At 46.0% G+C, this 26,663-nt stretch overlaps 1 protein-coding gene across 5 annotated transcripts in view; it reads left to right on the top strand.

Moving 5' to 3' along the window:
• Positions 1 to 26,663, top strand: part of BAHCC1 (BAH domain and coiled-coil containing 1) — a 411,074-nt gene that overhangs the window by 327,898 nt on the left and 56,513 nt on the right. For all 5 annotated transcript variants that reach the window (XM_085617382.1, XM_085617383.1, XM_085617381.1 and 2 more), the window contains 4 exons: positions 3,202 to 3,332; positions 3,972 to 4,100; positions 16,969 to 17,083; positions 20,560 to 20,833. In XM_085617382.1, coding sequence (XP_085473508.1) covers positions 3,202 to 3,332; positions 3,972 to 4,100; positions 16,969 to 17,083; positions 20,560 to 20,833 — 649 coding nt within the window. The remainder of the gene's footprint in view (positions 1 to 3,201; positions 3,333 to 3,971; positions 4,101 to 16,968; positions 17,084 to 20,559; positions 20,834 to 26,663) is intronic.

The raw sequence follows: 26,663 nt of genomic DNA, 5'->3' as shown, positions 1-26,663 counted from the left end.
AAATGGGGCACAGGGCAATCTGTAGGGTGGGAAGAGGGAGCAGTAGACATTCCTCCTGGAGACAACGGTGGGAATTAATTGAGAGACACTGGAAGGATGGGAATGTTTTGGGTGAAACACAAAAGAAAAGCAAAATTCTCCTGGGAGAGACTTGGGAGACAGTGGAGATTGGCAGTAATTCATTACATACCCCTTGGGAAAAGGTCCTACAGGGAGCCATAAGTAGAACAGTTCAGGATTTAACCCAGTCGGCTGTAAGAACCAGGACAATGCTGCACGTCCATCAGCTTCCATGTAACAACCGGTGTACATGAAGGATACGTGTTCCAAGAGGAGAAGAAGGTGTAAGGATCACGCTTGAAGAGCAGAAGGTGTAAGGGTCGTGTTCAAAGAGCAGTAGAAGGTGTAAGGGTCGCATTCGATGAGCAGGGGAAGGTGTAAGCGTCGCGTTGGAAGGGCAGAAGAAGATGAAAGGGCCGCGTTCGAAGAGCAGAAGAAGGTGTAAGGGTCGCATTCAAAGAGCAGAAGAAGGTGTAAGCATCGCGTTGGAAGAGCAGAAGAAGGTGTAAGCGTCGCGTTGGAAGAGCAGACGAAGGTGTAAGGATCGCGTTGGAAGAGTAGAAGAAGGTGTGGAGTGTGTGCAAGCAAGAATATGCTCACAGCTCATCCTTCTATGATGTAAGCGTGTGACTACTTTCATGTCGAGAATAGATTCAATACTGGTTCTGTTGTCGAAACTGGACAGTCGGTGTATGAGGTATCGTCGACGATTCTCTAAAACATAAAGATACATAGGATACACCTGCAGTTACACAACAAAAAAGTTACCAAAGCAGACCAATAAGGAGTTAAACATGTACCACGTGCATGGTAACCAGTTCGATGAAAGCACACTGCAACCTCATGATGATGAACCTGCAGAAGTGCTTATGAACAGAAGGGCTGGAACACAAAGTGAGTCCTAAGTCGTGAGAGGAGAACTGCAAACTCATGATTAGAAGACGAGGGCAGTCGGGAAGAAGTGTATTCCGCCATCAGAACCCCGAAACAGTCTTCGCACATCTTGTTGCCGAGTGCCAGATTCCCATATCAGATGATTTGCACACAGTAGACACAACCGAAAGGTGCCAGACGTACACATTGCAGTTCAAGGCCAGTGCCAACTGAGGGAAATGACGAAGCCATAATAATGTGGGCAACTCCAACAGCAACTAAAAATAGATTGACTCCTACGTTCTGCCCATGTAGTCGTATTCACGTGCAAGGACAGAAGTTCATGAAATGTCAGGAAATGGAGTCACTGCCCTGCACAATATGGAAGAAAAGAGCAGAGACAGAGACGTCCATTGTAATATGTGCTTTAGGGCATATCAAGGGGGACTTTAAGTCAAAGTTAGGAGACCCAGAGAAAAGGGACACTCCCGGCACCAAAACGGATCTTTTTTAAAATGACTCTCAGTTACCATTCGCGGGATTTGCATAACGATCTGCCTAATGAATTTCAATGAAGCACTTCGCATTTTGCAACCCCCTGTGAATGGCCGCGAATGCAGGGGGGGTCGGCTGCTGGGGGCCGCCGTCCCACAATCCTCGCAGTTGGCTTTTCCAAACAAGAAGCGTATTTTTGAATGCAGCCTTCGTTCATTAACGAGTCATATGCTTCTTTTAAAAAAACAATTCCTATTCGGGAACCTTTGGGGGCAAAGTTAGAAGGAGTAATGCGTTGAGAGACGTGGATAGGAGCTTTAAAGTCATGAGCGCCGGTGCAGCGTGTTGGAAGGCGCCACAAGGCAGCGGGTCCACCCGCACTGCATTAGGAGACAGTGGGAGAAGCAGTGATGTGTTGAGAGCCAGCAGGAGTGCACAACATGTTTACAAAGATATCATCCATTCTAATGTAGACTTCCTCTTATTAGCTCGAGCGCGACAATATTTTTTTAAACAATGTTTAGGGTACAATATGTCAGATCCCCCGACTTGATCCCTCAGGTTGCATCGACCTCCCCCAATATAGGAACTGCACACCTCTGTGTGTACTGCGATATTCTGCTACCATAGCGAAGCAGTACCACATCATGAGTGGTGGAAGTATGTGTTGTGTTGTTATGTTAGGAGCTTATAAAGCGCCTGGTTACTCAATTCGGAGTGTCCCCGCACTAGATTCCCACTTAGAGCTTCACAGAAACCCACCAGAACTAACTGGTGGCCTGAAGAACCAAGGGGCATATTTTCAACAGACAGCGATAATTATCGCTGACCTTGTATACCGCATTTTTTTCTATCGCTGGAATATTTCGCCAGGCTAGCGTTGTATCAACAGCACTTAGCGCCATGGCGATGTATATTCCAGCGATAGCGCCCTTTTCCATGGAACTTCGCTGGTTTTCCATCGATGTTCCATGTAAAACGGCGATATGCTTGATGATACGACCCTATGGTCGTATCACATGAATCCACCTCCCATGTTAGGTATGCCTTAGTCAGGAATTTAACAGACGTTAAATTCCTGCGTTAAGGCATATTTAGCGCGATTAAAATAATCGATTTCCCGCATTGTAAATATCGCAAAACTGCCTTCGTGATATTTACCCATGTTGTTTCCACAGACACGCCTACTTTGCATCTCATTAGCGATGCGAAGTCAGGCGTGCTGGAAACGGGAGCAAAATCAGCGAAACACGCGATAGCGTGTCTTTGCTGATAAGGCGATAAAGTTATCGCCGCTTTTCGGCCGAAAAGGGCCGCAAAAGCGGCGATCATTTTTTATCGCCGCATTGTTAATATGCCCCCAAGTCTTCAGTTTTAGTAAGGCATTACTTGGTGGCAGGAGAATCAGCCATGCATTGAATACACCCTGGGAGAGGCAGTGAAATAACATGAGCCTGAAGGGGAAGCAGTAATGTACGATGAGACTGGTGGAAGGAGTAGGCCTTTACGAAACAGTGATATAACACCTGATAGTGACAGAAGCACGGACGCATTATGAGACTGCTGGAAAAGCTGTGCTCTATTATGACTTCATGGGAGAAGCATTAATGTATGATGAGGCTGCAGTAGAGGATACTACAGGTGAGTAGCAATGCTTCGTACTGAGGATGCTGCGCTTAGACACCGGTGCACCAGGAGCCTTTGGAACAACTCATGGATGAAGTTCATAAGCAGAGGATTCACCAGTGCTAACACCTTGTGCATTCCCTGCAGGTCTGTCCGCTGAAGGCTGCCATTGATGAACTGGATACGGAGGAGGTCGAAATAAGGATGAGGCTAGCAGAACTCCAGAGACGATACAAGGAGAAGCAGCGCGAGCTGGTGAAACTGCAGCGGCGGCACGAGTGAGTGGGCATGGCCACCATTGACTAGTTCACGTGAGATTGCTATGGTCATTGAGGCATGCAGAGATACCGCATTTCATCAGTTGATCCATCAGAATGCAGCACCTTAAAAATGCCATTGAGGGTATAATAAATGTTTATGCTGCGTTTGCTCCATCTGCATACATTTACTCCATCCCTGGCCTAAACATGAATTAATTGCCTATTTTGCCTCTCTACTCAGTCTTGAAAATCTACCATGTACAGTATGTGTAATGTTTGGTGCTTTTGTTATTGGTTTCATGGAATTTGAAATGAAGCTACATTCATAGCTGGGATGCTGCCTCTGTTTGAGCCGCTGAGCTTATGTTATGTTATAGTGACTTGTAAAGCGCATGGCTACCTTGTTGGGTTTCCCAGCACAGGCCTCCTCACCAAAACAAATGCTCTGACTGTTCGAACAACTGTACTGTTCCAACAGCTGTGTTCCAACAGCTGTGTTCCAACAGCTTGCAGCGTTCGGAGCTGGCAGCACCAGTGGCTGCCACACTGAGCTGGGACTGACAGCATAGGGGTAGACCTCTGAAGCCTTGCCCGTGGCATGGTCTACCAGATCCAGATCTTCCCACTAAACGTCCATGTTTTTCTTCCGTTCGCCAGGCGGGAAGAGAGTTCCCGCAGTCCAGCACGCCGCGGCCCCGGCAGGCCTCGAAAGCGGAAGCACAGCTGCACCCTGTCGTCCATCCGGCAAGTGACTCCTCAGTCCAAGTTCGATGCCAAGAAAGTCAAGTGAGTTGGTGTGACCTCCCTTAGTCATGTGTATCCGTGTTGTGTCATTGGGAGCATCCTGTGTCTAAAATCTGGATTGGGTATATTCTGTCTTCTCTTATTCTGTACCTTAGTGAGCTAATCACGATGTTGTTTGTTTGATGTAATGCAGTTTGTTGAGAATACTGTTTGTCTGTCTCTACCTTCGTTCATCTATTCATTCATGATGACCTCCCCTCCTCCGCCCATAGCTCTCTCGTACATAACCACTGTGCATAAAGTGGCACAGTGTTCCTATATCCAGAGCTGATGAAGACAGAGAATAAAACTGCACTATTGTGCCGGGTTATTGGACTTATTTAAGCTCTAAGAGAAAGCTTAATTTGTGGCGTGATTCTTATAAATAATAATTATTTTATTGATTTGATACACTGACCAGGTAGACTTTCTTAAGCTTTAAAATTTTCATTCATGAGGGTGTGTGTCTCTCTTTCAGTCTCTTGTGAGTCTCATGATTCTTGAGGTGTGTTTTTTTTTTATTCCTATGTTGCTTTTGTGTAAGTGTGAATTTTAAAGCCCAAATCTATTGTGAGTTTAGAGCTTGGCTGCAACTACTCAACTGCATAGTTAATTATGTTATGGGATTTCATTTAACCACAGCAGTCCTAGGTTTATCTCCCCAACTTGATTATTCGAGTATTATTACTAGTACATACACTGTTATGATTCATGAAAACACCCATAATAGTAATAAAATTAAGTATGTTTATAACATTTAGCTATCCTGACGTCTACAAAAAAATGCTACCCTTTATTTTCAGTGTTGCTAAGCACTATGATACCAGGACTGCCCTATGCTCTGGTAATTTAAAACCTCGGCGGTTTGCAAATTTTACGTAAGATCTGCTTTTTTGTATTTATGCAAAAGTATGTTCATATTACGCATAATTTCACAAAATAAAAAACTGGCATTTAGCATTATATTTCAGTTGAAAAATGCATCCTCTCGACCATTTTGGGTGAGGACACATTTAACACTGAAAACAGTGTGAAAAACACAAGTGCTGTGAACATCAGCCACTCGCATTCTGGTCACTTGTGTTGTTCCCATGGTCCCACGCTTTGTCACATACTAACATGGCATAATGGCTCAATTTTTTTACTTTTAGGTAATTGGTGTAGTGCAGAATTCATGAAATTATGCGATATTACGACAACATAACAGAAATTGCATGTGGGCTTAATAAATCCATGAATGGCATGTGAAATTCTGGGCCAGTAGGGACATTATGCAGAATCACCTGTGAAACTTCTGCATAGATTCTCCTTCCCACTGTATCTGAAAAAAATTACTGAAACACATGCTGTGCATTATCCTACATCATCCACTAGATGGCAGGATAATGCCCAGGATGTGCTTTTAGAACAGCTCTGAAGTTGAAATTACCGTTACAGGTGGGTAACTCGTGTTTAAGGTAAATCTGTGAGAGTTTTGTTTACGAATGGAGTATTAGATCATCTGAAGGTATAAATATAATGCACTGTTAGCAACAAGCACCCTGGCATCGAGGCAAAAAGGTGGGACGCTTTTGGGGAGAGAAAGTGAAATGTAAAAAAGAAACAAAGAAAACCTTAAACTGCAAAAACAGCATTTACAATATAGCTGATTAGCAATAATTGTCTGGTTTATTCTTTGACACACAGCTAGCTTTATTCTCCACGTGTTGTTTTCAAATGGGTCCATCTTTTGTCTGTGATTTCTGTATGTGTATCCTACATCATTTTATATTTTACTGTTGGGTGATGTCTGTTTACATATGCTTTGCTGGGCGCATGTGGGTCTCTGTTTGTTGTTTTATCTGCCTACCTCTGACATGGTTGTTTGTGTGTGTGTCTGTATATGTGATATATGTATAATACATGGGATTCTGCAATCCCTATATAAATGCCTGTCTCTAAATTGCTGAATCGTGACGCACCGAATAGCCGATTATAAAGAAAAAAATGTCAGAACTTGACTGTATAAGTTATTGCAGTCGAGTTTTGATGTCACAATTCCTGCTGTCAGAGCCAGCAGCAGAGGTAAAAGGCAAGTCAGGTCGCGAGCATAATTAAAGCAGCTGTTTAAAGAAACGAAAACCAAGCATTGCTTTTCTTTCATCAGCTATAGTTCAGTGGCAAGCAGAAAGAAACATTTTATTTTGTTATATTCCTTAAATATTTACAGAAAAGTTAAAGTTAGAATCTCTCTGCATGTTTCTACAAATTCGAGCTACTGCAATTTTTTTTTTTAACTGACTTGTATTGAACTGTTTCTCGTATCTTTTTTCAACAAATATCTAATATCTAATAGGTTTTGATGTGTTTAATTTTGCATTAAAAGTTTTATTTTTATTCTTTATGTTTGCAAACGTGCTTTCTCTTTCGTATTACGCACCAAGGTTTTAAGTGGTTTGTGGGAAAGGTGATGGTGTGACCATGTATTATATAGGATAAAGTACCCCCTGGCGTAGATGATGAGGATTTTGCAAGTCACCTCAGAGTTCCATCACCTTATGCTTTTAAAGAGCATCCTTCTGTAATCCATGTATCTTGATACAATATTTGGAGATATCTACCAATAAATACCATGCATGTATTATCAGCTAAATTTTTTCAAGAAAGCTGAATTTTCAGGACAACACCCTATTTGTACACTTCTGGTTGGTGCTTATTACAATCCATTCACCCATCTGACTACAGTAAAAATCAAAAGGACGGACTGTAAGTATAACTACCTTGGAGTATGACCCAGAATGTCTATCTCCATTGTCTGTAAGTGTTACTTGTGTGTGCTTTATCAATCTATCTATCTATCTAAAGTCCATGTTTTTTTCATATATTATCGATTCACTGGTGCTGTGGGGTAGTTCGTACCTGTCTCTCACCGACAGTGAATATGACCCCCACCCTTTCCATCTCTCATGCAACGAACCCCGCCCTGCTGTCCACCCTTGTCAATCGCGGCAAATACCCTCGATATACCTCACTTTGTGGGGACGGCGCCCTTGGGATGCATTCCCTAGATGGGTTTGCAGCCGCCAGCAGAATGTTTATTATATACAGCTGTCGTCCACAGCTCCTGTGCTGTCCTGTGTCTCAAGACTTCTCTCTCTTCCTTTCTCTGTCTTTCTCTCATTGTCTGTTTTCTGTCTGTGAATTTCTCTTTCTTTCTGTCTGTCTATCTCTTTGTCTTTTTTGCTGTCTCTGATTCTCTTATTTCTCTGTGACTTTCTGTTTTCCTCTCTCTCTATCTGCTTTTCTTTTTCTTGCCGCCTCTCTCACTGTCCAGCTCTCTCTCTCTCATTGTCTCGCTGTCTTTCTCCCTCTCTTTGACGCTCGTTTGTCTCTGATTTCTGCATTTACCACCTCGACCAGATCTATCTCTCTTTTCGACCCCTGGGCCTGTCTTTCAGTGCTCCTCTCTCGATGTTACTCTAAATCACTTTTCCAGCCTGAGTCTGTCCCTCTCTTCTCTGTGATTCTTCCCCCTCCCTTTGTTTCAGGTTCTCAGTCTTTCTCTCCATCTCTCTGTGGCTTCCGCTGTTCCCGCATTCTTTCTCTCGTCGTCACTCTTGTTCCCTCACTCATCTTCATACCTGTCCATATTTCCCTCTCTTCATCCTTTCCACTTATCTCCACCTTTTATTGGTTTCCTCTTTTCCTCCCTCTTTTCATTTTACCCTCAAATCTTCCTCCTTCCTTTCCCAGTCCATCCCTACTGCTAACCCTTCACCCCAATTAACTCTCCTCCCACCTATCTTCCGTTCTCATTATCACTTTCTCACATACTTACTCATCTACTGTCCTCACTACAGCCATGTCTCTCTGACCCCCATCGTTTCTCCCACTCTCCCTTTCTTTTCGCCTTCTCTTAATATCTCTCCTGCTCCTTTGCCTTCCCGCTTCCCACTTCCTTCCCACACCTCTACTCTAATCATTGAATGAACTACCCCCCCCCCCCCCCACACACAGTCTTCTTTTATCCCTCTCCCGTTTTCCCCTCACCCTCTCGCTTCTCTCTACCCCGGTCCCCATCCCTCGCTCACTTTTAAAGTTCCCCGCGAGTCTTCTCTTTGGCTGCGGCCAGTGCCTCGCAGCACCCCTTCTCGGCGCTCTCTGGAGCCGCCGTCACACCGCTGTGCGGCTCATGGCTGCCGGCGCAGTCTTATTACCCATTAGCCGCCTGGCGCAGTCATTCTTGCACTCATGGGCCACGTATAATTGTCCGTCTCGGCTACAAATTGCCTCTCCCCGCAGGCCCATTCGCATAAATCCTGCAAGCTCGTCCAAACCTGCTCCAGTGTGCGCGAGCGCGCCGCACGCGCGCCGAGAGCCAATAATGGGTAAATCTCCACTAAATGCTTCCTTCAATTAAGGCAGGGAAAAAAATAATAATCTCCCGGTTTTATGTCACAAAACATTAGCAAATGCAGAATCATTTGGGGGGAGCGGAATGGGGGGTCTTTTGGCAGGGACGCGGTGTTACATCATGATGCCAGAATGCAGGCTCGTGAGGCCGGAGGCGGGATTTTGTACAGCCATTCAGAAAGATCTCCTGACGTTTAATGACCGGAAGGTGCTAAACTGAATCGAGGCTGAATCCAACATGTCGTCACATCCGCCATTTTTACCCCTCAGTGGGATAATGTGTTTTTTACAGTGCACTGTGTGAGTACCCACCTCTCGGATGCACGAAAAGGAGCGGCAGTTGTGACGCCGAATTTGTGGGAAGTGGTACCGGGAGGAAGTGTGTACGGGGAAAGACCGATGACCACAAAGCAGGCAGAGGTTTAGCTGAAAAACAGAGCAATGATGGGAAGATGCTGACCGACTAAAGATTCGGAAGAGGTGCCACCTACTTCCTGTCCAGTGACTGCTGTGCAATAAGAAAACATTTTAATCGATTACATACTATCGCATATCACAGCTTAGTGAAGATGTCCAATAAGTAGACCAATCTGTGAGCTTGTGGTTCATTACCTACATTTTTACAGTGCTCTCTTGCTGTGATTTCAACCCTCTATTGTTTCAATAAAAGTTATTGTTTGCTACTTGGACCAGCAGCTGAGTTTTTAAGTGACTTCCTTATCAGCAGATTAGCGGTGCCACCCCTGTTCGACAGATTTACGGCTTCTTTTACTGCCCAGTCTCTGATATTTAGATGATCCCCATTCTCTTCCAAAAGTTTCCTTACGGGGTAAGAAGTGATTAGGCATGTTAAGATGGGCATAGGAGAAGTGAAATAAGTACATCTAGTGCCTGAATCTGTGATGAAACCCGACCTCCCCACATGACCGAATTGTGTGATCCTAGGCAATTATTTTATTTCACTTTGCCTTCTTTTTCTTCATTATCACATATAAGAAGACCTTGAAACACACGTTTAATAAACTATAATGTCCATGTATATTAGCAACCCAAGTCACTAAGAGGTTGCACATAACATTTAACTTGCCTCTTAGTTCACTATTGGCATTGTTGTCAGGGTGAGGAAGCATGAATATTTCTAAATTTAAAATATCACTTTTACACTGATATTACTTGATGTACTAAGGTGAAACGCTCCTGCATGTTAATGAAATAGTTTGGAAATTTTGAGAGACTTTCTCATATTTTTACACATTTTTTTCAGGATTTCTTTAAAAATGAAGGTGTTCAGGGCCGGATTGGCCGTGGCGGGCACTGGGCATTTCCCCGGTGAGCCCCCACAGTGGGGGACGGGTTTGGGCCCCTGGGGGCCATTTTTGTTACCGGGCCGTTTTTGCAGCATAGCTGCAATATCGGCCCCTGTAACAAAATTGGCCAAAACCGTCCCTGGCATACAGCTCGACCGCACCCCCAACCTCCTGGGGGGCAGACTGAGCACTTTGCCAGGGCCGGTTTTGGTTCCCAGTCCGGCCCTGAAGGTGTTCCTATCGTTAAGTGGTGTGGGACACGTTAGTTACTTCCTTTCTTTAACTTCAGTAAACCTGCAAATAAAGGCTTGCCCATTTATGTAATATTTGATGAATATTAATGCTCAGTCTAGTAACCAGCAGCCCAGTGCTGCTGTTTACCAGGGTGTCACATGTGAAGGTCAGGCGGGCCGTACTTTGAGTATCGCTGCTCTGTAGAATAACAAATCTATTTCATTGCACAGTAGTCACTAGTGTACATTTTTTCCTGAGTGTGCGAAGGGAAACAGTACATAATGCAGATATATTGCATTATTATCCACTCTCATGCATTTTAATGATAAGCTGTATACTCATTCCATATAATATCAGAAACTCTTTGAAAACGTACGTCATGCTCTCACCCAAGCTAAGGACAACTTCAACGGATACTGTACATTAATAGCTGTAGCACCTTGTGGCTACCCGGAAGTAGACTATAGATAGCCTCGTCTAACCCTCCACTATCCTTCTCAATCCAAATAACTGACTAACATATCCACCACTCAATTACTTTCATTTTTTCACTATTCTAATTCACCACTAATCCTTTATGGGTTCCAGAGTAGCATGCTACTCGCTGAAAATGCGCTTCAACACCCCATCAAGGGTAGCAAGCGCTATATAAATGCACTTACAATACAATACAATACAGGCACCTCATTGTATTGTCTGAAGCAACGACTTAAAACCAGCTCATAGCATCGTTTATTCCACATTTAACCAGAGTGTCACCTCCCCCCTATAAGCGTTCTTTTAAAAAAAAAAATCAAATGGGAAAGGAAACACCGTACTTTTTTAAAAGTTCATCCTCTGCACTCCATGTTTCTTGAAAGATTATTACCAGATATCTACAAATAAATGCGTTGCACTTATTATCAGCTACATGTTTTCAAGAAAACTGAGTTCCGATTGCGCTGATTCAATACATTCACCCATCTGAGTACATTTTACAATCTTGTTCACATTTGCCCTTCTGCAAGTGAATATTTTGGAGTCAAGTTTATTGTTCCAGAAGAAGCACTCTAAACTCCTGTTTGTAAGCCCTTCCTCTCATGTTTTTGATCCGTCCGTGGAACTCCCGTACAACATTGTTTATTTCATGTTGTATATTTTGTACTTAGTATACAACTAAAAACTCTGTTTGGACAATGATGAGTTTACTGTCAGAGTCTGTAGGATACAGGGAGTCTCATTGCCTTTACCCTCTGTGCTCTCCTTGCTGGTGGGTCAAGGATTTAATTCCCATGGGTTCTCGCTTCCCAAGAGCCTTTCCTGCAGGAGGCCAAGTGAGGAGGGCAGATGGGCAGCTAGACCCACGTAGCACTACATTTGGCGCCCCAGCAAGGGCAGCACAAGAGCATTGAGACTGCTGTAGGCAGAGAATGGAGTGCACTTCAGGGCCCCGGATGTGCATAAGATGCTCTGCTATGGGCGCATAATGTTGGGCTCATGGGTGCCTTGCGGTCCGAGAGCAGCCCGCAGTGGCAATGCATGATGGGTAGCGCATGCCCCCTGAGCTGCCCCTGCCCCACGCGCAGGATGTGCACTCGGGTTCTTCAGCAGTACTTAGCCACTGACGGCCATCCATCAGCACTGAGTTAACCCTGCCTTAAAAGCTTCCGTAAATAGCCCTTCACTCCAGCAGGGAAATCACTTGAAGGTGGTAGGTGGCGGAGAGGCTAAAGTGCTCTTAGCAGCACCCCCTGAGGTATAGCTCTGGACCCCCAGGCTTAATGCATCCCAAGAACCCCGCTTAATTACTTAGTCACTGCATGCTATGCTGAGTGTCCGACCAGAACCACACACTTATATCGTGTCCAGTCATCGCCGGCTTAGTGGGCGAAACACATGCTGCAGAGAATTATTTTCGGTGTTATGTTTCTGACATCATACAGTTCTGCCAATGGGCACAGGTTTAAAGACAAAGCAAGATGGCTTAGGGAAATAATGTGTCTGCTGTGGGTGTCTCAGTGTTGGTTTCAGGTACGAATCCTGATAGGTGAGGTCAGTCTCTGCCATTCATCCTTTCTAGGTCGATATCAGGTGCACCCTTGCAATTATTCATGCATGAACCTACTAGTAGCTACCTTATGAAGTGACATATTTCTGAGCAAGCTGGGACATTTCTCCAATATCAATTGAAGATATTTAATTTGTAGAGATTTGGGCAGGAATAGCAATAACAACAATATTTACCATTTATGTAGTGCGCACCAAAAAATTAATAGACTCTTGGCACACTTAAGGACTGACATCAACCTTTTGTTTTACGTTTGGAAATTTACTCATCTTAGTTTTCCTCCTACAATTTGAGTAGATTACGGACTTTTTAGCGATTCTAAAATATACCCAGTAGGCATGGAAAGTGGCACAAGTCTTAGATGTCCATGTGGGCACACGGTGCCCTGCACATGTTAGGTAGAGTTGGGCGAGGCACTGAAATCTCTAGTGAGGCTCGAGCCGGACACTTGACTGTGGCTTATCTTAAGGTCCTCTTGAAACCTCAACCCCAAACGAGACGAGCTTTCATAGGAGGACGTGTGACCTGAAGGCTACAGCTGCCGACCATGTACCATGTACCTCATGTCAGCCTCCTGTGATTCTCGGCAAATCTCCCAGGGTGGGGGAATCCAAGATGTAACATAGTCTGTGTTTGTTGACAAGGACTGCTATGTTTTAGGGCAAGGTCTGCACTATGTAAAACTGTCCATATGAAATACGGCTTCTGTCCATCATCCATGCTTTAATCTCATCTTCCAAGACTCAAGGACAAAGCTTTAACATTTGATGTCAGAAAGAGGGACTTTTCTAGTGACTGAATCGCACAGTGTAAAACTGGAAAATCTTTGATCAATCCTGGCTTCCCTTCTTGACCGAATTGTACCTAGCCATAGGAAAATCTCTTTTGTGTTGATTTAGTAACTTCTAATGTTGCTCAACCTATAACACGAATTTAGGCAACATTTAAGGCATACTTGACATCTAACTTGCCTGTCAGTTACTAGTATGAATCCTCCTCAGGGCGTGGTCAATAATGTTTCTTGGTTCATGTTTAAAAACTCTCACTTTTAATACTTTCAAATAATCTGATATACTAAAGTGAAACACTTCAGCTTGTTAAAGAAATGCACTTTCTTGAACTTGAGGCGCCTTATCATATAACGCCTTTGTTGCGTGATTTACTTGTCAAGTATTTTCAGGGCTCGGCTCGTGCATGGGCTGTTACAGCCAGGCCCAACCCTTAGCTTGATTCTCCATGTTAGTTTGTTGGTTTGCCCACCTCTAATATTACTGCGGGTTGTCCTTAGTCTGCAGCTATAGAGTTGCTTATTTAGGCCTTAGGGGAGCCTCCATGTCACACAAGTTTTGCACCATAATCATTGGTGGGATTACTCCCCAGTCTCAGGGTTGGTGGGCCATCACATCAGAATCACTGCGGCAGACATTAGCGTGTCAGTGCACCCATCATCATCATGCTGGCGTCCTTTTTCGGCCAGTCTGGCCCGCAGTCCGCATCGCAGCAAATGGAGCTTGTGGCTGCCACCATGGGACTGTGTGCGCCCGCTTGTGAGATTTGGGTAATTTCTGACACGCCACCCTCCATCACACTGACACGCATGCACTGCATTTCAAGGGAAAAAAACAATCCCAGTGATTCTGCAGGTCTGGGTGACTTCAGACTCACTAGGGATAACCTTCTTTCCTGCTGTAGCAGAATCTTGTAGATTCCCTTGGCTGTGAACCACATTCAGCCGAAGGAACACACAGGATTTCATTATTGCCCTAGAATGCTAGCACACATTGTGATCCTAAGGAATGCCCACTTATTTGGGGTGACGGCTCCCAGGATACTGTGTGTAGGTCACAGAAAGTCCAAGTCCTGCAGATCACCCACGTCCCCCGTGTCTGTTGTGCATTTGTGGCACATGGAAGCCACCCAGAAACATCATGAGGTCCTGAAAGGGTGACATAATGGCATGAGGCTACTATCAGCAAGAAGCTGATTGGACCCAATACCACTGTCCCTCAGTACCTACTCTAGTTGAAACAACCAGCCAATATAAACATAGGAGCATGTTAGGCTGCAAGCCAAGGCGTGGATTCTGGCATGGGTCGGTGGGTTCTCCTTTTAATTGATGGCGAGGCGATGCTAAGGTGCTAGCTTCTCTGACAATGCTTAAATCAAGGTCTAATGCAGCGGAAATGTTGCTAATCCCCTTCACTTCTATGAAATATGTCTCGTTAGCTTTAGGGTGTCTGGTTGGTTGGAGGAAGTTCAAGCGGTGGTTGATGTACGCTGGTCCTTGGTTGTGGAGGGCTTTGTAAGTGTAGCTCAGCATCCTGAATCGACATATCTTCTGAACTTGCAGCCAGTGAAGCTTCCTGAGGCGGGTGGTGATGTGGGTTCATCTCGGGAGGTCAAGGTTGAGTCCTGCAACAGAATTCTATATGGTCTGCAGCCTTTTCAGGAGGTGTGCAGTGATTCCCGCATAGGATGTGTTGCAATAGTCCTGCTGGCTGATGACTAGGGCTTGAGTGACGGTTCTTCTTGTTTTGATGGGGAGCCAGTTGAAGATCTTCTGGAGCATCTGAAGGGTGAGGAATGAGGCAGAAGAGACTGCGTTGCTCTGGTTTTGAATGGTGAGATTGCTGTCTAGAATGATGCATAGGTTGCAGATATGGTCTCTTGGAGTGGGTGAGGTTTCAAGTTCAGAGGGCCACCAGGAGTTGCTCCATGACAAGGTGTTTTTCCCGAAGATCAATACTTCTGTTTTGTCTGTGTTTCGTTTCAGGCAGTTGTCTTTCATTCAGTCGGTGACGCTTGTCATGCATCTGTGGAAGTTGGCCATGGTGGTGGAGGGGTCTTCCAACAGCATGAAGATGAGTTGGGTGTTGTCGGCGTAGGGTATGATGTTTAGTGACATCATGTAGATGTTGAACAGTGTGGGGCTGAATGACATGCCTTGAGGGACGCCGCAGATGATGTTCTTGGGTTCTGAGGTGAAAGGGGGTGTTTCCTTGGATTCCAATGTGGAGAAGCCTCTTGATATGAGTCTAGGGATATACAGTGTTAAGCGCCGCAGAGAGGTCGAAGAGCACCAGGGCTGCAGTTCCTCCCTGGTCCAGGAGGGCTCTGATGTCATCAGTTGTAGTGATCAGGGCGGTTTTTGTGCTGTGATTGCTGCAGAATCCTGGTTGAAAGGTGTCCAGAAGACTGTTGTTCTCCAGGTGTTCCGTGAGTTGGCGGTTGATGGCCTTTTCAAGGACCTTGGCTGGAAAGTGGAGCAGAGAGACGGAACAGTAGTTCTTGAGGTCACTGGATGGTTTCTTGAAAAGTGACTTGACTTCTGCGTGTTTCCATTCTTCGGGGAAGATGGCCGTGGAGATAGATGCGTTGAAGATGGTGGTGAGGCCCTTAGTTTACAGCACCAGCAAGTATATCCTGTCAGAGCAACGTCCTTAATCCAGCTGGCCGTCTCCTGGCTTCCACTGCAGACCACACACCAAGATTCGATTACATCATTCACTCTCAGCATTGCAGACACAGCTCAGACACACAGAGGATGGCTACACAAAGGTACTAACGGGGGACATTGCCCTTTGTTCTGTTTGTGCTAATCCAAATCTACAGTTTGTGCTCAAAAATAGCTTTTTGGAATCCCTAAACTGAGTTCAGATGCGTGGAAATGTTGTGACGTATTCCCGTAGACTTCCCCCAATACCCGATCTACTGAGCAACTGGAAGTCATATTTTGATACTGACAATCTATTCAGAAACTGCTAAATGTGACTGACTCTGTCCCACCCCTCCCGCCTGTCTCTCTCATGGAAACGTCTTATTTTCTCGTTTACAGCTGACATCAGAGTTTGTCAAGCCTTTTGCAACCAGTTGTAAATACAACCTATAATAATGGTGTAAATACGCCTGAAGGATGCGGCTCTTTGAGAGTGAGCCTCCCTTGCCTGGCGGGATTTACTGCCTGCTATGACAATACCAAAAGCACTTTTTAAAATGAGGCAGAAATTACTGGTTTTATATACAGTGGCGGATGCAAAAGGACGCCCATTTTTCATAAGTCGCTGTCAGTAATGGGTCCTCGCTCGCCCATTAGGCAACGCAAATGCCAACCCGTTCATATATTAGCATAATAGCCGCGTTATCCGTTTGGACTCTGTAGTCAAGGGCTTCGTGGCCAAATTGAACGCCATTTCACCTTGGTAATATGGGCCAGAAGACGGCAATTTGCATGCACGCCTCTCAAAACATTAGTTGTATTAAGTAGTCACATCCATTCCCTTGTAACAGTTTGCAATGGGGCATTGCTCTCCTGAAGCGTAATCCAAAGAGGCAATTTGATTACTTTTGGGAGCTTCAAGTACTGATTACTCAACGTCTGCAGCTTTCTTCTGGAAGGATACACTACAGCGTCCCTGTCCACCACTCATTTTAGTTCAAACCCCATAGCCCATTTGGGGCTCAAATTAATAACATTGTACTTAAAGTGTACACCGGAACTACATTGTTTCTTGGCGCTTGAATTACAGCGGGTATTTCCTGCCTCAGCGGTACCCATGCTACTGACTTCGACAGAGTTGACCCTAAACGCGGAGGAGTTAGTGACGTCGAGCAGGCTTCAGACAGATCTCCGCAGCAGGCGCTCCACCCATTGAATTAATCGTTTTGTAACTAGCCAGGCGTTTCTTCCCTTCTGTTGTAAAGCCTTAGCTCGCGACCGATTACGTTTGTGGTTTACTAACCTGAAACTTTAACATCCCTGCTGGCATGGTGTGTAAGTAAACTATATCCGTGATCTGTGAACAGTCTTTGTGATTTCCGTGCCCTCTTTCTCTGGCACCTTTAGCAGTGCCCTCTCTCCTTGACACGTGTCTCTCTCCTTACAATTTAACAGGTCTCTTAAAAGCACCTTGAACCGGATGTGCTCCGAACCGAGGAGCGACGAGGAGCCCAAGAGGAAAAAATGCAACGTTTCCGAGGGCAGCTACGGAAGCCTGGTGGGATCCGAGGTAAGGTCGCGCGAGGTGGCCCTCTTGGGCCTCAGCTCGCCTTCTGCCTGAGCCTGTGGCCAAGAGGCTGATCAGAACGCCATAGGGATAAACGCAGGCGAACCTAACAGTGCTTTAGAAAGGCGCAGAGGGATTCAATTCTACAATGTACTTCGTTTATTGTTGACGATATTTTATTATGGACATTCATGGGAAGAACCTGTGTTTGTACCAAGCCCATGCCTCGATGCAAGGCGGAGGAGATTTTCTGCCAGGGCATAGATTGCCCATAGCTATATATTCTGCAGGTATCGATCCACCCGGTGGAATTCTTTCAGGATTCCTGGGGCGGGCGGCTCACTTTTGCGCATTGTGGCACCAGCATGTGGTGGCCCTGCCTCTGCTCAGAACTGAAGCCCAGATGTTCACGGGCTATTCTCTGGAACTGTTTTGGCCCCTCTCGTTATTTCGAATCATCTGACCCTCTCCTGGGGTCTGTTCTCTCTCTCTCTACTCAGTGTGATGTCTCTTGTCATCCTGTTATTAAACCCCCAAGGCAGTGTCAATGTATGTGTCTCCCTGTTCCGCTGCCACAGTGCAGGTCCGTGTCTCCATGTTCCTCTGCCATAGTGCAGGTCTGTGTCTCCCTGTTCCTCTGCCACAGTGCAGGTCCGTGTCTCCATGTTCCTCTGCCATAGTGCAGGTCTGTGTCTCCCTGTTCTGCCTCAGTGCTGGTCTGTGTCTCCATGTTCTTTTGCCACAGTGCTGGTCTATGTCTCCCTGTTTTGCCTCAGTGCTGGTCTGTGTCTCCATGTTTTGCCTCAGTGCTGGTCTGTGTCTCCCTGTTCTTTTGCCACAGTGCTGGTCTGTGTCTCCCTGTTCTGCCTCAGTGCTGGTCTGTGTCTCCCTGTTCCTCTGCCACAGTGCTGGTCTGTGTCTCCCTGTTCTGCCACAGTCTGGTCTGTGTCTCCCTGTTCTGCCACGGTGCTGGTCTGTGTTTCCCTGTTCCTCTGCCACAGTGCTGATCTGTGTCTCCCTGTTCCTCTGCCACAGTGCTGGTCTGTGTCTCCCTGTTCTGCCTCAGTGCTGGTCTGTGTCTCCCTGTTCCTCTGCCACAGTGCTGGTCTGTGTCTCCCTGTTCTGCCACAGTCTGGTCTGTGTCTCCCTGTTCTGCCACGGTGCTGGTCTGTGTTTCCCTGTTCCTCTGCCACAGTGCTGATCTGTGTCTCCCTGTTCCTCTGCCACAGTGCTGGTCTGTGTCTCCCTGTTCTGCCTCAGTGCTGGTCTGTGTCTCCCTGTTCCTCTGCCACAGTGCTGGTCTGTGTCTCCCTGTTCTTCTGCCACAATGCTGGTCTGTGTCTCCCAAGTCCTTTGTCAATGTCTTCATGTCCCCGTATCCCTGTTGCCCTGGTCCAGTACGAGGATGCCCTGCAGGTATTCGTGTCCACCTGACCCGCTCTCCATGATGCACTGTCTGTATCTCTGCGTGTGCTGTCCAGGTCCCTCTACCAGTGTCCATGTCCCCCTATCTCAGGGACTGTCTACTCGTCCTTGCATCAATTTCCCAGGATACCTTTGTAACTTCAGCAATGGTGTTGCCTTCTCTTTGTCATCGGGCTACCTACACATTTTTTTTAATGAAAACTAAGGGGTTTTGTAGAGTGAGGTTGCTGCCTCGGTGCTATGGCAGAGAGGAGTCCAGGTGTTTGAGTTCTACACTATGGCAGTATATGATATGAGCTTGAATCCCTGCTTCCTCACTTTTCCACATAGCGTGATCCTGGGAAATTTACTTTGGCTGGATTTTCAGGAAGAAAGCTGCAATGTTTAGTTATGCAATGTGGAAATTTATGTCAGGTTGCCTGATTCACTGTGTAAATTATACCTATAATGTTATGCCATTCACAGAACAGCTGCTGTATAGGTATGTTCCAAAATTTTGTAATAAGCAAAAAATAATACTTTTCACTCCTAAGGGCCCAATTCACAAAGTGCATTTTGTAGTCCATTTAGTAGTCCTATAGTAGTATTACTAAAGCGCTACTAAATACTATTCACTAAACCTACCAGTGAACATCTCCTCCTCCAGCTGTCCTATGGTTTTTAGGGGAAGATCTCCACACATGTAAGTGTACTATTTTGTAGCAAATGTGGAAGAGACCCATGGGAGTGGTTGAAAAGTGGGGCGTACTTTCTACAAAATGTGGGGTGGAGGTTAGGGAGGAATAAAGGGTTTAGTGATGGACAGACAGCTACCCACAAAAGAGTACATCTTTTGCTATTCAAAAACTGCGCTTCCTACTGCTAAAAAGGTCCAAAACAGTACTAAATATGCTCCTGCCCTAACCTGGGGTAATTTCAGCACCACACATGGGTACTGCAACTCCCTTCCACAGAAAACAATGGAGGAAGGGGCTTTAAATTAAACCCTAAAGGAAATCATTTTAGCTAAATACAAATAATTTTGACTTAAATATATATGCATATGTATTATAAATATATATATTAATTATATAAAGTGTAGTAAAATTTTTAATTTCAGCACATATTACATTTTTTAAATATAAGTTAAATAATCAGAAATATTTGTGATAAATTCTATACATACCATATACATTGTTTGTAAATATGAATTTTACTGTATGTTAAAAAAATTTAAGGATAATCTTGAAAATATAGTTAATTATTTACAATTAAGTTACACATATAACATGTTCTTTTAATTTGTTCTAGGTTCAAAATACATTTATTAATTTATTTTCCATTAACAGAAAAGTATTAAACATTTTTTTTACGTTTAATAAACTTTGAAACTTTTCCCTATACTTTACCATAGGGAGATCTAAACTCTGCGGGTGGAGATCTCCGCTAAATGTGTGGAGTTGTAGATTAGGCTCCACTCACTAGTTCATGAGGGTGCAGACATGCAAATCTACACTTTAGAGTAAGTTTACACTTGGAAATGGTGAATAACCAAAAGAAGTACATTTACTGAAAAGTGTAAGTTTAAATAAACATGTGTCGATTTACTCATGTGTAAGTTTACATTTGTGAATAGATTGCAGAGTCTTTATTATCTGCACTAATTCCGTTGAAATCGGGGACTTTTAATGCTGTCGACACTATTTACAACTCGATCGTTGGGCATCAAGCTCAATGTGCAGATGTACATGGGGAGTGTCTTTGCAAATGTTTGTGAAGTGCATTTGGACAGTGTAGATGCTGACCTCATTTGGCTTGTATTTTCCTGGTCAGTCCTCTCACACAGCTATTGAATCCTGGAATTGCTCGTCCCGACTGACACTTTTATGCATAGAGGATGCCTCACCTGTGTCTTTATGACTCAGCACTGAGCCATGGTTGCTTGAAGTGACTCAGGTGACACCGTTTCTCTGTCAAAACATTGAGACAAGCTAACCCTTGACATTACCAGCTCTATGAAGAATTCACCTTTATATTAATTCTGCCCTTGCATTATTTTTTAATTTTTTTAAAAGGCTAGTGTGACGTGCAAATCTGCAAGCAGTTCAGAGAGCAGCATGGTGTCCAAGCTTGACCGCAAAGTGTCACAGTTGAAACAGAAGGCGAAAAGCAAGACTTTGCCCCCGACTGTCAGCCCTTTCCGCCGGAAAGAGAGCAACACAGGAAACAAGATGCAGAAAAAGCTGTGCCAAGCCAGGGCCAGCATGGGGAACCCCCTCCAGCGGCATAGCGACAACCAAGCGACCGCCGTGAAGAGCAAGCCAGGTGTCATCAGCTCCACTGAAGCAGGTATGCCCTCTGCCTTTCCTCTGACGTAAAAGGTATGTTGATGTCTTAGTAGGGTCAGTCATTTGAAGCTCTCTTTGTGGCAACTCATTGTTGAGGTGAGTACGTTTGCTTATTTAATATATTTTTTATATCACTCAGTCATTAACTAAACTGCCCAAAATGTTCTCCTTAGCTGATGTGAAAAACAGAGGCTAGAGAACCCATAGCAGTTACATAAATGCTAGTTTATTTCTCCATCTGCACTCAGTGGGATTAACGCATTTTGGCTACAGAGTCGCCTTTTTCACTGCTCTGTGGCCGAAACGAGTTAATCCATCTGTGTGCAAATGGAGAAATAAGAAAGCACTTCTGTAGCCTCTGTGGGTGGCAGCATCTCTGTTTTGGATTCCAACTTAGAGGGCCATGTTGATAAAGAACAGGAAAGGCGGTTTCTTGTGTTGCTGTGCACCCTCTCCGATGCGGTGCACGCTGGCAGCGCTCTTTCTGGGTTGTGAGATAGATAGACAGACTATTTACATATTTTGTTGCACAAAATGCACTAATTTGAAAATCAATATTTCACTGGAAACGGGGAATATGGGAAATATTTGTTGTTTTTCTGCGAAATAGGAATTTCGTCGTAATGTCAGCCCCCAAACCAGTCTGCAGAGCTGTAACATTTTAAGGGCTAATAGTGTTATGTGGCATGTAGGGCCAGAGAATGCGGCAAGGTCATTAAAATAAGTGGGAAAATATGCAAATTAGCAAACATTTTGTCCGTATTATTTTTGTCATTTTGAGATAGAAAATACAATTTTTGTTGACATCTGCAAATGTTGTGGTAAATGTAGTAAATCGATAATTATATGGTAAACGCAGCAGTCACAGAATCGCCTAAATTCACTGACCCTCACCGTTTTTGGATTACCAGGTTATTCAAGGATAGTCAAACAAAGCCTCAACATTACAGTTTCAATCAGGTCCCATTGCGAGCTGCGCTTCGAAGAAAACAGCTTTTTCAAGTTGAATTCCCTCAAATTAACATGTATTATATAAAATACAAAATGGGTACCATGCATAATATGGTTCTACATTGCCATCTTGGGGTTCCGGTGACATTTATAAACCTCTCGGCCTTGTTGCTCGTGATGTCACTAGAACCCCTCATGGCAATATTGCATCATATTGCAAAGTTACCTGTTATTTTCTCTATTCTCTCTCACTTTCTCTGCTCTCCTGATCTCAACCAAGAGTTCTGCTAACCAATTAAGCCTGCATTTACCTCTGGGGATTGGTCTTCGCTAATAATTTACAGAGGTTCGCAAATCATATTGGAATGTGAAGAGAAAATACTAGGGTACAGGTAAAAGGCTTGGCCCAGTTCCTCCTTCATCTCCGGTGAGAAATCAAGCAATTCCAAGGTGGCTGCTATGGTTCTTTCATCTCCAGTGAGAAATCAAGCAATTCCAAGGTGGCTGCTATGGTTCTTTCATCTCCAGTGAGAAATCAAGCAATTCCAAGATGGCTGCTATGGTTCTTTCATCTCCAGTGAGAAATCAAGCAATTCCAAGGTGGCTGCTATGGTTCTTTCATCTCCAGTGAGAAATCAAGCAATTCCAAGATGGCTGCTATGGTTCTTTCGGATTTGATGGCAGAAGACTGTCAGGCTCTTTCAGTCCGTCCATTTTGCAGTTCCACTATAGACCACTTTAGCTCTCTGAAACAGAAGGCATTGTAACAAGTACTTTAAAATGTTTTTAGAGTAAGCTTTGGGTTTGCCCCTTGCTTATTGTTGTATAGTTTTCTTATCTATTGGTTTTTCTCCCTTTTCTTGTGTTTGCCCTACCCCTGAAGCATTTACCTAGCGTTTACCTTTTACGCTACTTTTTGTTTGGTTTTTTCTATCCTTCTACTGCTGACATCAAGAATCTGTTTCCATTTGCATTTTTTGGTGCTGTTTGAGCTTTAGCATTTATTGGGAGGGCATGTCTTCTCCTTCCCCTGCCTCTCTCTCCCTGTCGCATTCTCCACCCCCTCATCTCCTGCAATCCTCCATTTCTCCTTCCCCAGCCATCCTCAATGTCTCTCCCTTGCCCTGTGTCCATATTGTTTTGCAGCGTGAATCTTTCTGGATTCACTATGCTGTGCATTATTCCGCGATCTTGTGGTTGGGTCCGGATTCGTAGTCTTTTCTTTTTTTTTTTTTGTTTTTTGTTTTTTGTAGCCCAGGTGGGCGGCGACGACCCACCATTTGTTGCACCTCTCATGACGTCGTCGTGCTTCCTGCGGAAGTCCCACCTTTGGGGCGCCATCTTCAGATTCTTTTTTCCGCCGTTGGGTCTGGATCGTCATCGGGAAGCTCCAGAATTACAATCGAAGGAAGAAGAAAGAAAAGCGAGTTTCGTTGATAAATACTAAGAAGATATCACAGGAAAGGAAGAGATTTCATCAGGAGCGCGAAGAAAGGAGGTTCAGCGCCCTTTTCTTCAACCTTGGAGAATGCGCACTCAGAGGCCCTGGACAAGACGCCATTCAAGTTCTGCCCAAACTGCCACCACAAGTTTGCGCAGAAGGACCAGCATCCGGTCTGCAACCTCTGCCTACCGGTCGAACACCAGAGTAAGGACTGCAACGCCTGCTCAGCCTTCGCGCCGAAGACGCTCCGGGTGAGAGATCGGCAGAGAAGAGCCAACACCAGCATGGATGGCAAGGGTAAGGCCCCGTCGCTCTACGATCTGGGCCTCTCCACGGACGACGAGGACAACGTCGCCGAGACAGCCGAAAACTTCACGGTCGTAGAGACCGACAAGAAAAATGAAGACGAGGTAAGAGAATCGTCGAGCGCAAAACAGAAAGTACCTTGAAAAAACACGAGGGTGACTCGAGAAAATCAGAGTCTAAGTCCACGAAGGGAGCCCCGGCCCTGAAAACTTCGACGACCAAAGGGGGAACCATGGACAAGAGGCCGAGCGGATCCTTCGAAAAGGAGTCCCTGGTGCCGAAAGACGCCGAAAAGCAAGGGTCGTCGAAGACAACCCAGGAAACGGGCCGATCGACGCTGAAAGAACGGTCGACGTCGACGCAAGTTTCGTCGAAAAGACCCGCGGTCGACGCCGAAAGCATCTCCGAGATGGAGAAAAAGAAGAGGCGGCTCGAGGCCGAAATGGAGAACATCCTTCAAAGGAAGAAGGAGTTCGACGCCAAGATGAAGGAATTCAAGATTCCAGCGGTTTCATCGGCGGACGTCGTCGAGGTCGAGGACGAATTCGACACCGAGGGCCTAACAAGGGATCTCGAAGAGGAAGACGAGACCTATTATGACGGAGAAGCCGAGGAAGAAGACCAACAGTCGTTCTACGGCTCGGCGCCATCTACCAGCCACGACATCGAATGGCAGGATCTCGACACCGAAAACCCAGAGGAGCCCGTGGACACGTACCCTTCGAGGCCTTCGCCACCCGATGACATCGGGGTGTACAATATGGTGGTCAGGAGCGCAGCAACAGCCTTCGGCGTCAAACTCGACGAGGAGAAGCCGAAAGCCGATTTTCTCCTCGAGACCCTGCTCCCCATCCAGACAAGGAGCCAGTTCCTCCCCATGCTACAAAGTGTGATGAATCAGGGGAGAGAAGCCTTCAAGGAACCAGCGACCTGCCGGTCGATCACGCCCAGGACAGAGAAGAAGTATAAGCACTCTTCCCTGGACCCCCCTTACATCAAGGGTAGCGTGACCGCCGACTCCATCATAGCTTCCACGGCCAGGAGAAGGGCCAACGTACCAGCAACTTTGGGCCCACCACCTGATAAAGAGAGCAGGAGGATAGACCTCACAGGAAGAAAGGTCGAGAGGAACGCCGCAATGCACTGGCGCATGGCAAATTCCAATGCACTCCTCAATAGACACCAGTACCAGCACTGGGACGAGATGGGGGAGCTAGTAAAGCACCTCCCCGAAGAATACCGCCAGAGAGCCTCACACCTGATAGACGAAGGCAAAAACATCGCCAACTCCTGTATAAAGACGGCGTTGGACGGGGCAGAGACTTCAGCAAGACTCATAGCCATAGGGGTCACCGAGAGAAGACATGCATGGCTAAGAATCTCGGGATTCAAACCGGAGGTGCAGAACAACATCCTTGGCACCCCGTTCAACGGAGAGACACTGTTCGGAGCAACAGTAGACGAGAAGCTCACCCAGCTGAAAAAAGAAAACGAAACGGCGAGGTCCATGGGGGCCCTACAGCTGAGGGGAATGAGGCGAGGCAATCCCTCGAGGAGACCCTACGGTAGGGGAGGAAGCCAGCAGGGGCCGTCGCACCAGACGTTCCAACAGGGTCAGCAGGGTGAAAGTCACGGACAAGGTCAACAGAAGCAAAACTGGCAGTACCAACCTCGGGGCCAGTCCTTTCGCGGGAGAGGGAACGGACGTGGCCAAAGGAGGAGAGGGGGGGACCAGCCCTCATCAAAGTGACTCAGCACGCAAGAGGACGCCTACCCTCGACATGCCCCCAAGGGTGAGGCGCAAAAAATTAGCATCAGGGGGAAGAGAAGATTCAAAGGCCTACGAGCATACAACACCAGTAGGCGGAAGACTGAGGTTCTACCTTCAGGAGTGGCGGCGTATAACCACAGACAAGTGGATACGGAACATCATGCAGTACGGATACTGCGTAGATTTGGAGAAAAGACCTCCAAACAGGAAACCAAAGGGAAGACAGAGATCGGCCCATGAACTGGCACTACTCAGAGAAGAAACACGGAAACTTCTAGAAAAGAGAGCCATAGAGGCAGTGCCGTTCAGAGAACGCAACAAAGGGGTCTACTCAAACTACTTCGTGGTCCCGAAAGTAGACGGAAACCTCAGACCCATCCTGGACCTGCGTTACCTAAACAAGTTCATCAAAACGCAGACGTTCAAAATGACTTCGCTGCAGGAGGTGCTGCCCCAAATAAGAGACGGGGACTTCATGGCCACCGTGGACCTCAAGGATGCCTACCTGCACATCCCAATGAACAGAAGACACAAGGGCCTTCTAAGGTTCAACATCGACCAGGAACACTACCAGTTCACAACCCTGGCCTTCGGATTAAAGTCGGCGCCAAGGGTCTTTACAAAATGCCTGTCGGCGGTCGCGGCCCACCTACGAAGACAGGGAATCCATGTCTACCCCTACTTAGACGACTGGCTGGTCAAGGCAAACTCACGCGAGAAGTGCGAGAGGCACGCAAAGCGCGTAATAGACACTCTCACGAATCTGGGGTTCTCGATTCACTGGGGGAAGTCATCGCTGGAACCGGAGCAGGTGAAGATTTTCCTGGGGGCAAAAATCAACTCCCTGAACAGTACAGTAGTGCCCAGCGACAGGAGGACAGATGCACTGCTGAAGGAGACGCGGCTCTACCAGAAGGGGCGAGCTCTGACAGTGAGGGCAGTGAGCAAGATGATGGGGATGATGGCGTTGTGTATCCAGCTGGTGCCGAATGTACGCCTGCACATGAGACCATTCCAGGAATGGTTACAACAGCAATGGTCACAAGCAAACGGAAGTTGGGAGGATCTAGTGGTTGTTACGCACGCTGTGCAGGAGGAGATAACTTGGTGGAACAGAGACAACATGACAGCAGGGAGAAGCCTGACACCACCAATCCCAACAATGACCATTACCACGGACGCATCGCAAAAGGGATGGGGAGCGCACATGGACAACCTCGGAGTGAGGGGTCTGTGGGCTCCAGCAGATGCGGTTCGCCATATCAATTGCCTCGAGTTGAAAACAATCCTGCTAGCCCTGAAGGCATTCCAGAGGCACCTGTACAACCAGAGGGTGTTGGTTCAAACAGACAACACCAC

The sequence above is a fragment of the Triturus cristatus genome, chromosome 7, assembly GCF_964204655.1.
Source record: "Triturus cristatus chromosome 7, aTriCri1.1, whole genome shotgun sequence".
NCBI classification, from domain to species: Eukaryota; Metazoa; Chordata; class Amphibia; order Caudata; family Salamandridae; genus Triturus; species Triturus cristatus.
The sequence above is the reverse complement of the archived record's forward strand: the minus strand, read 5'-3'. Positions and strand labels throughout refer to the sequence as shown.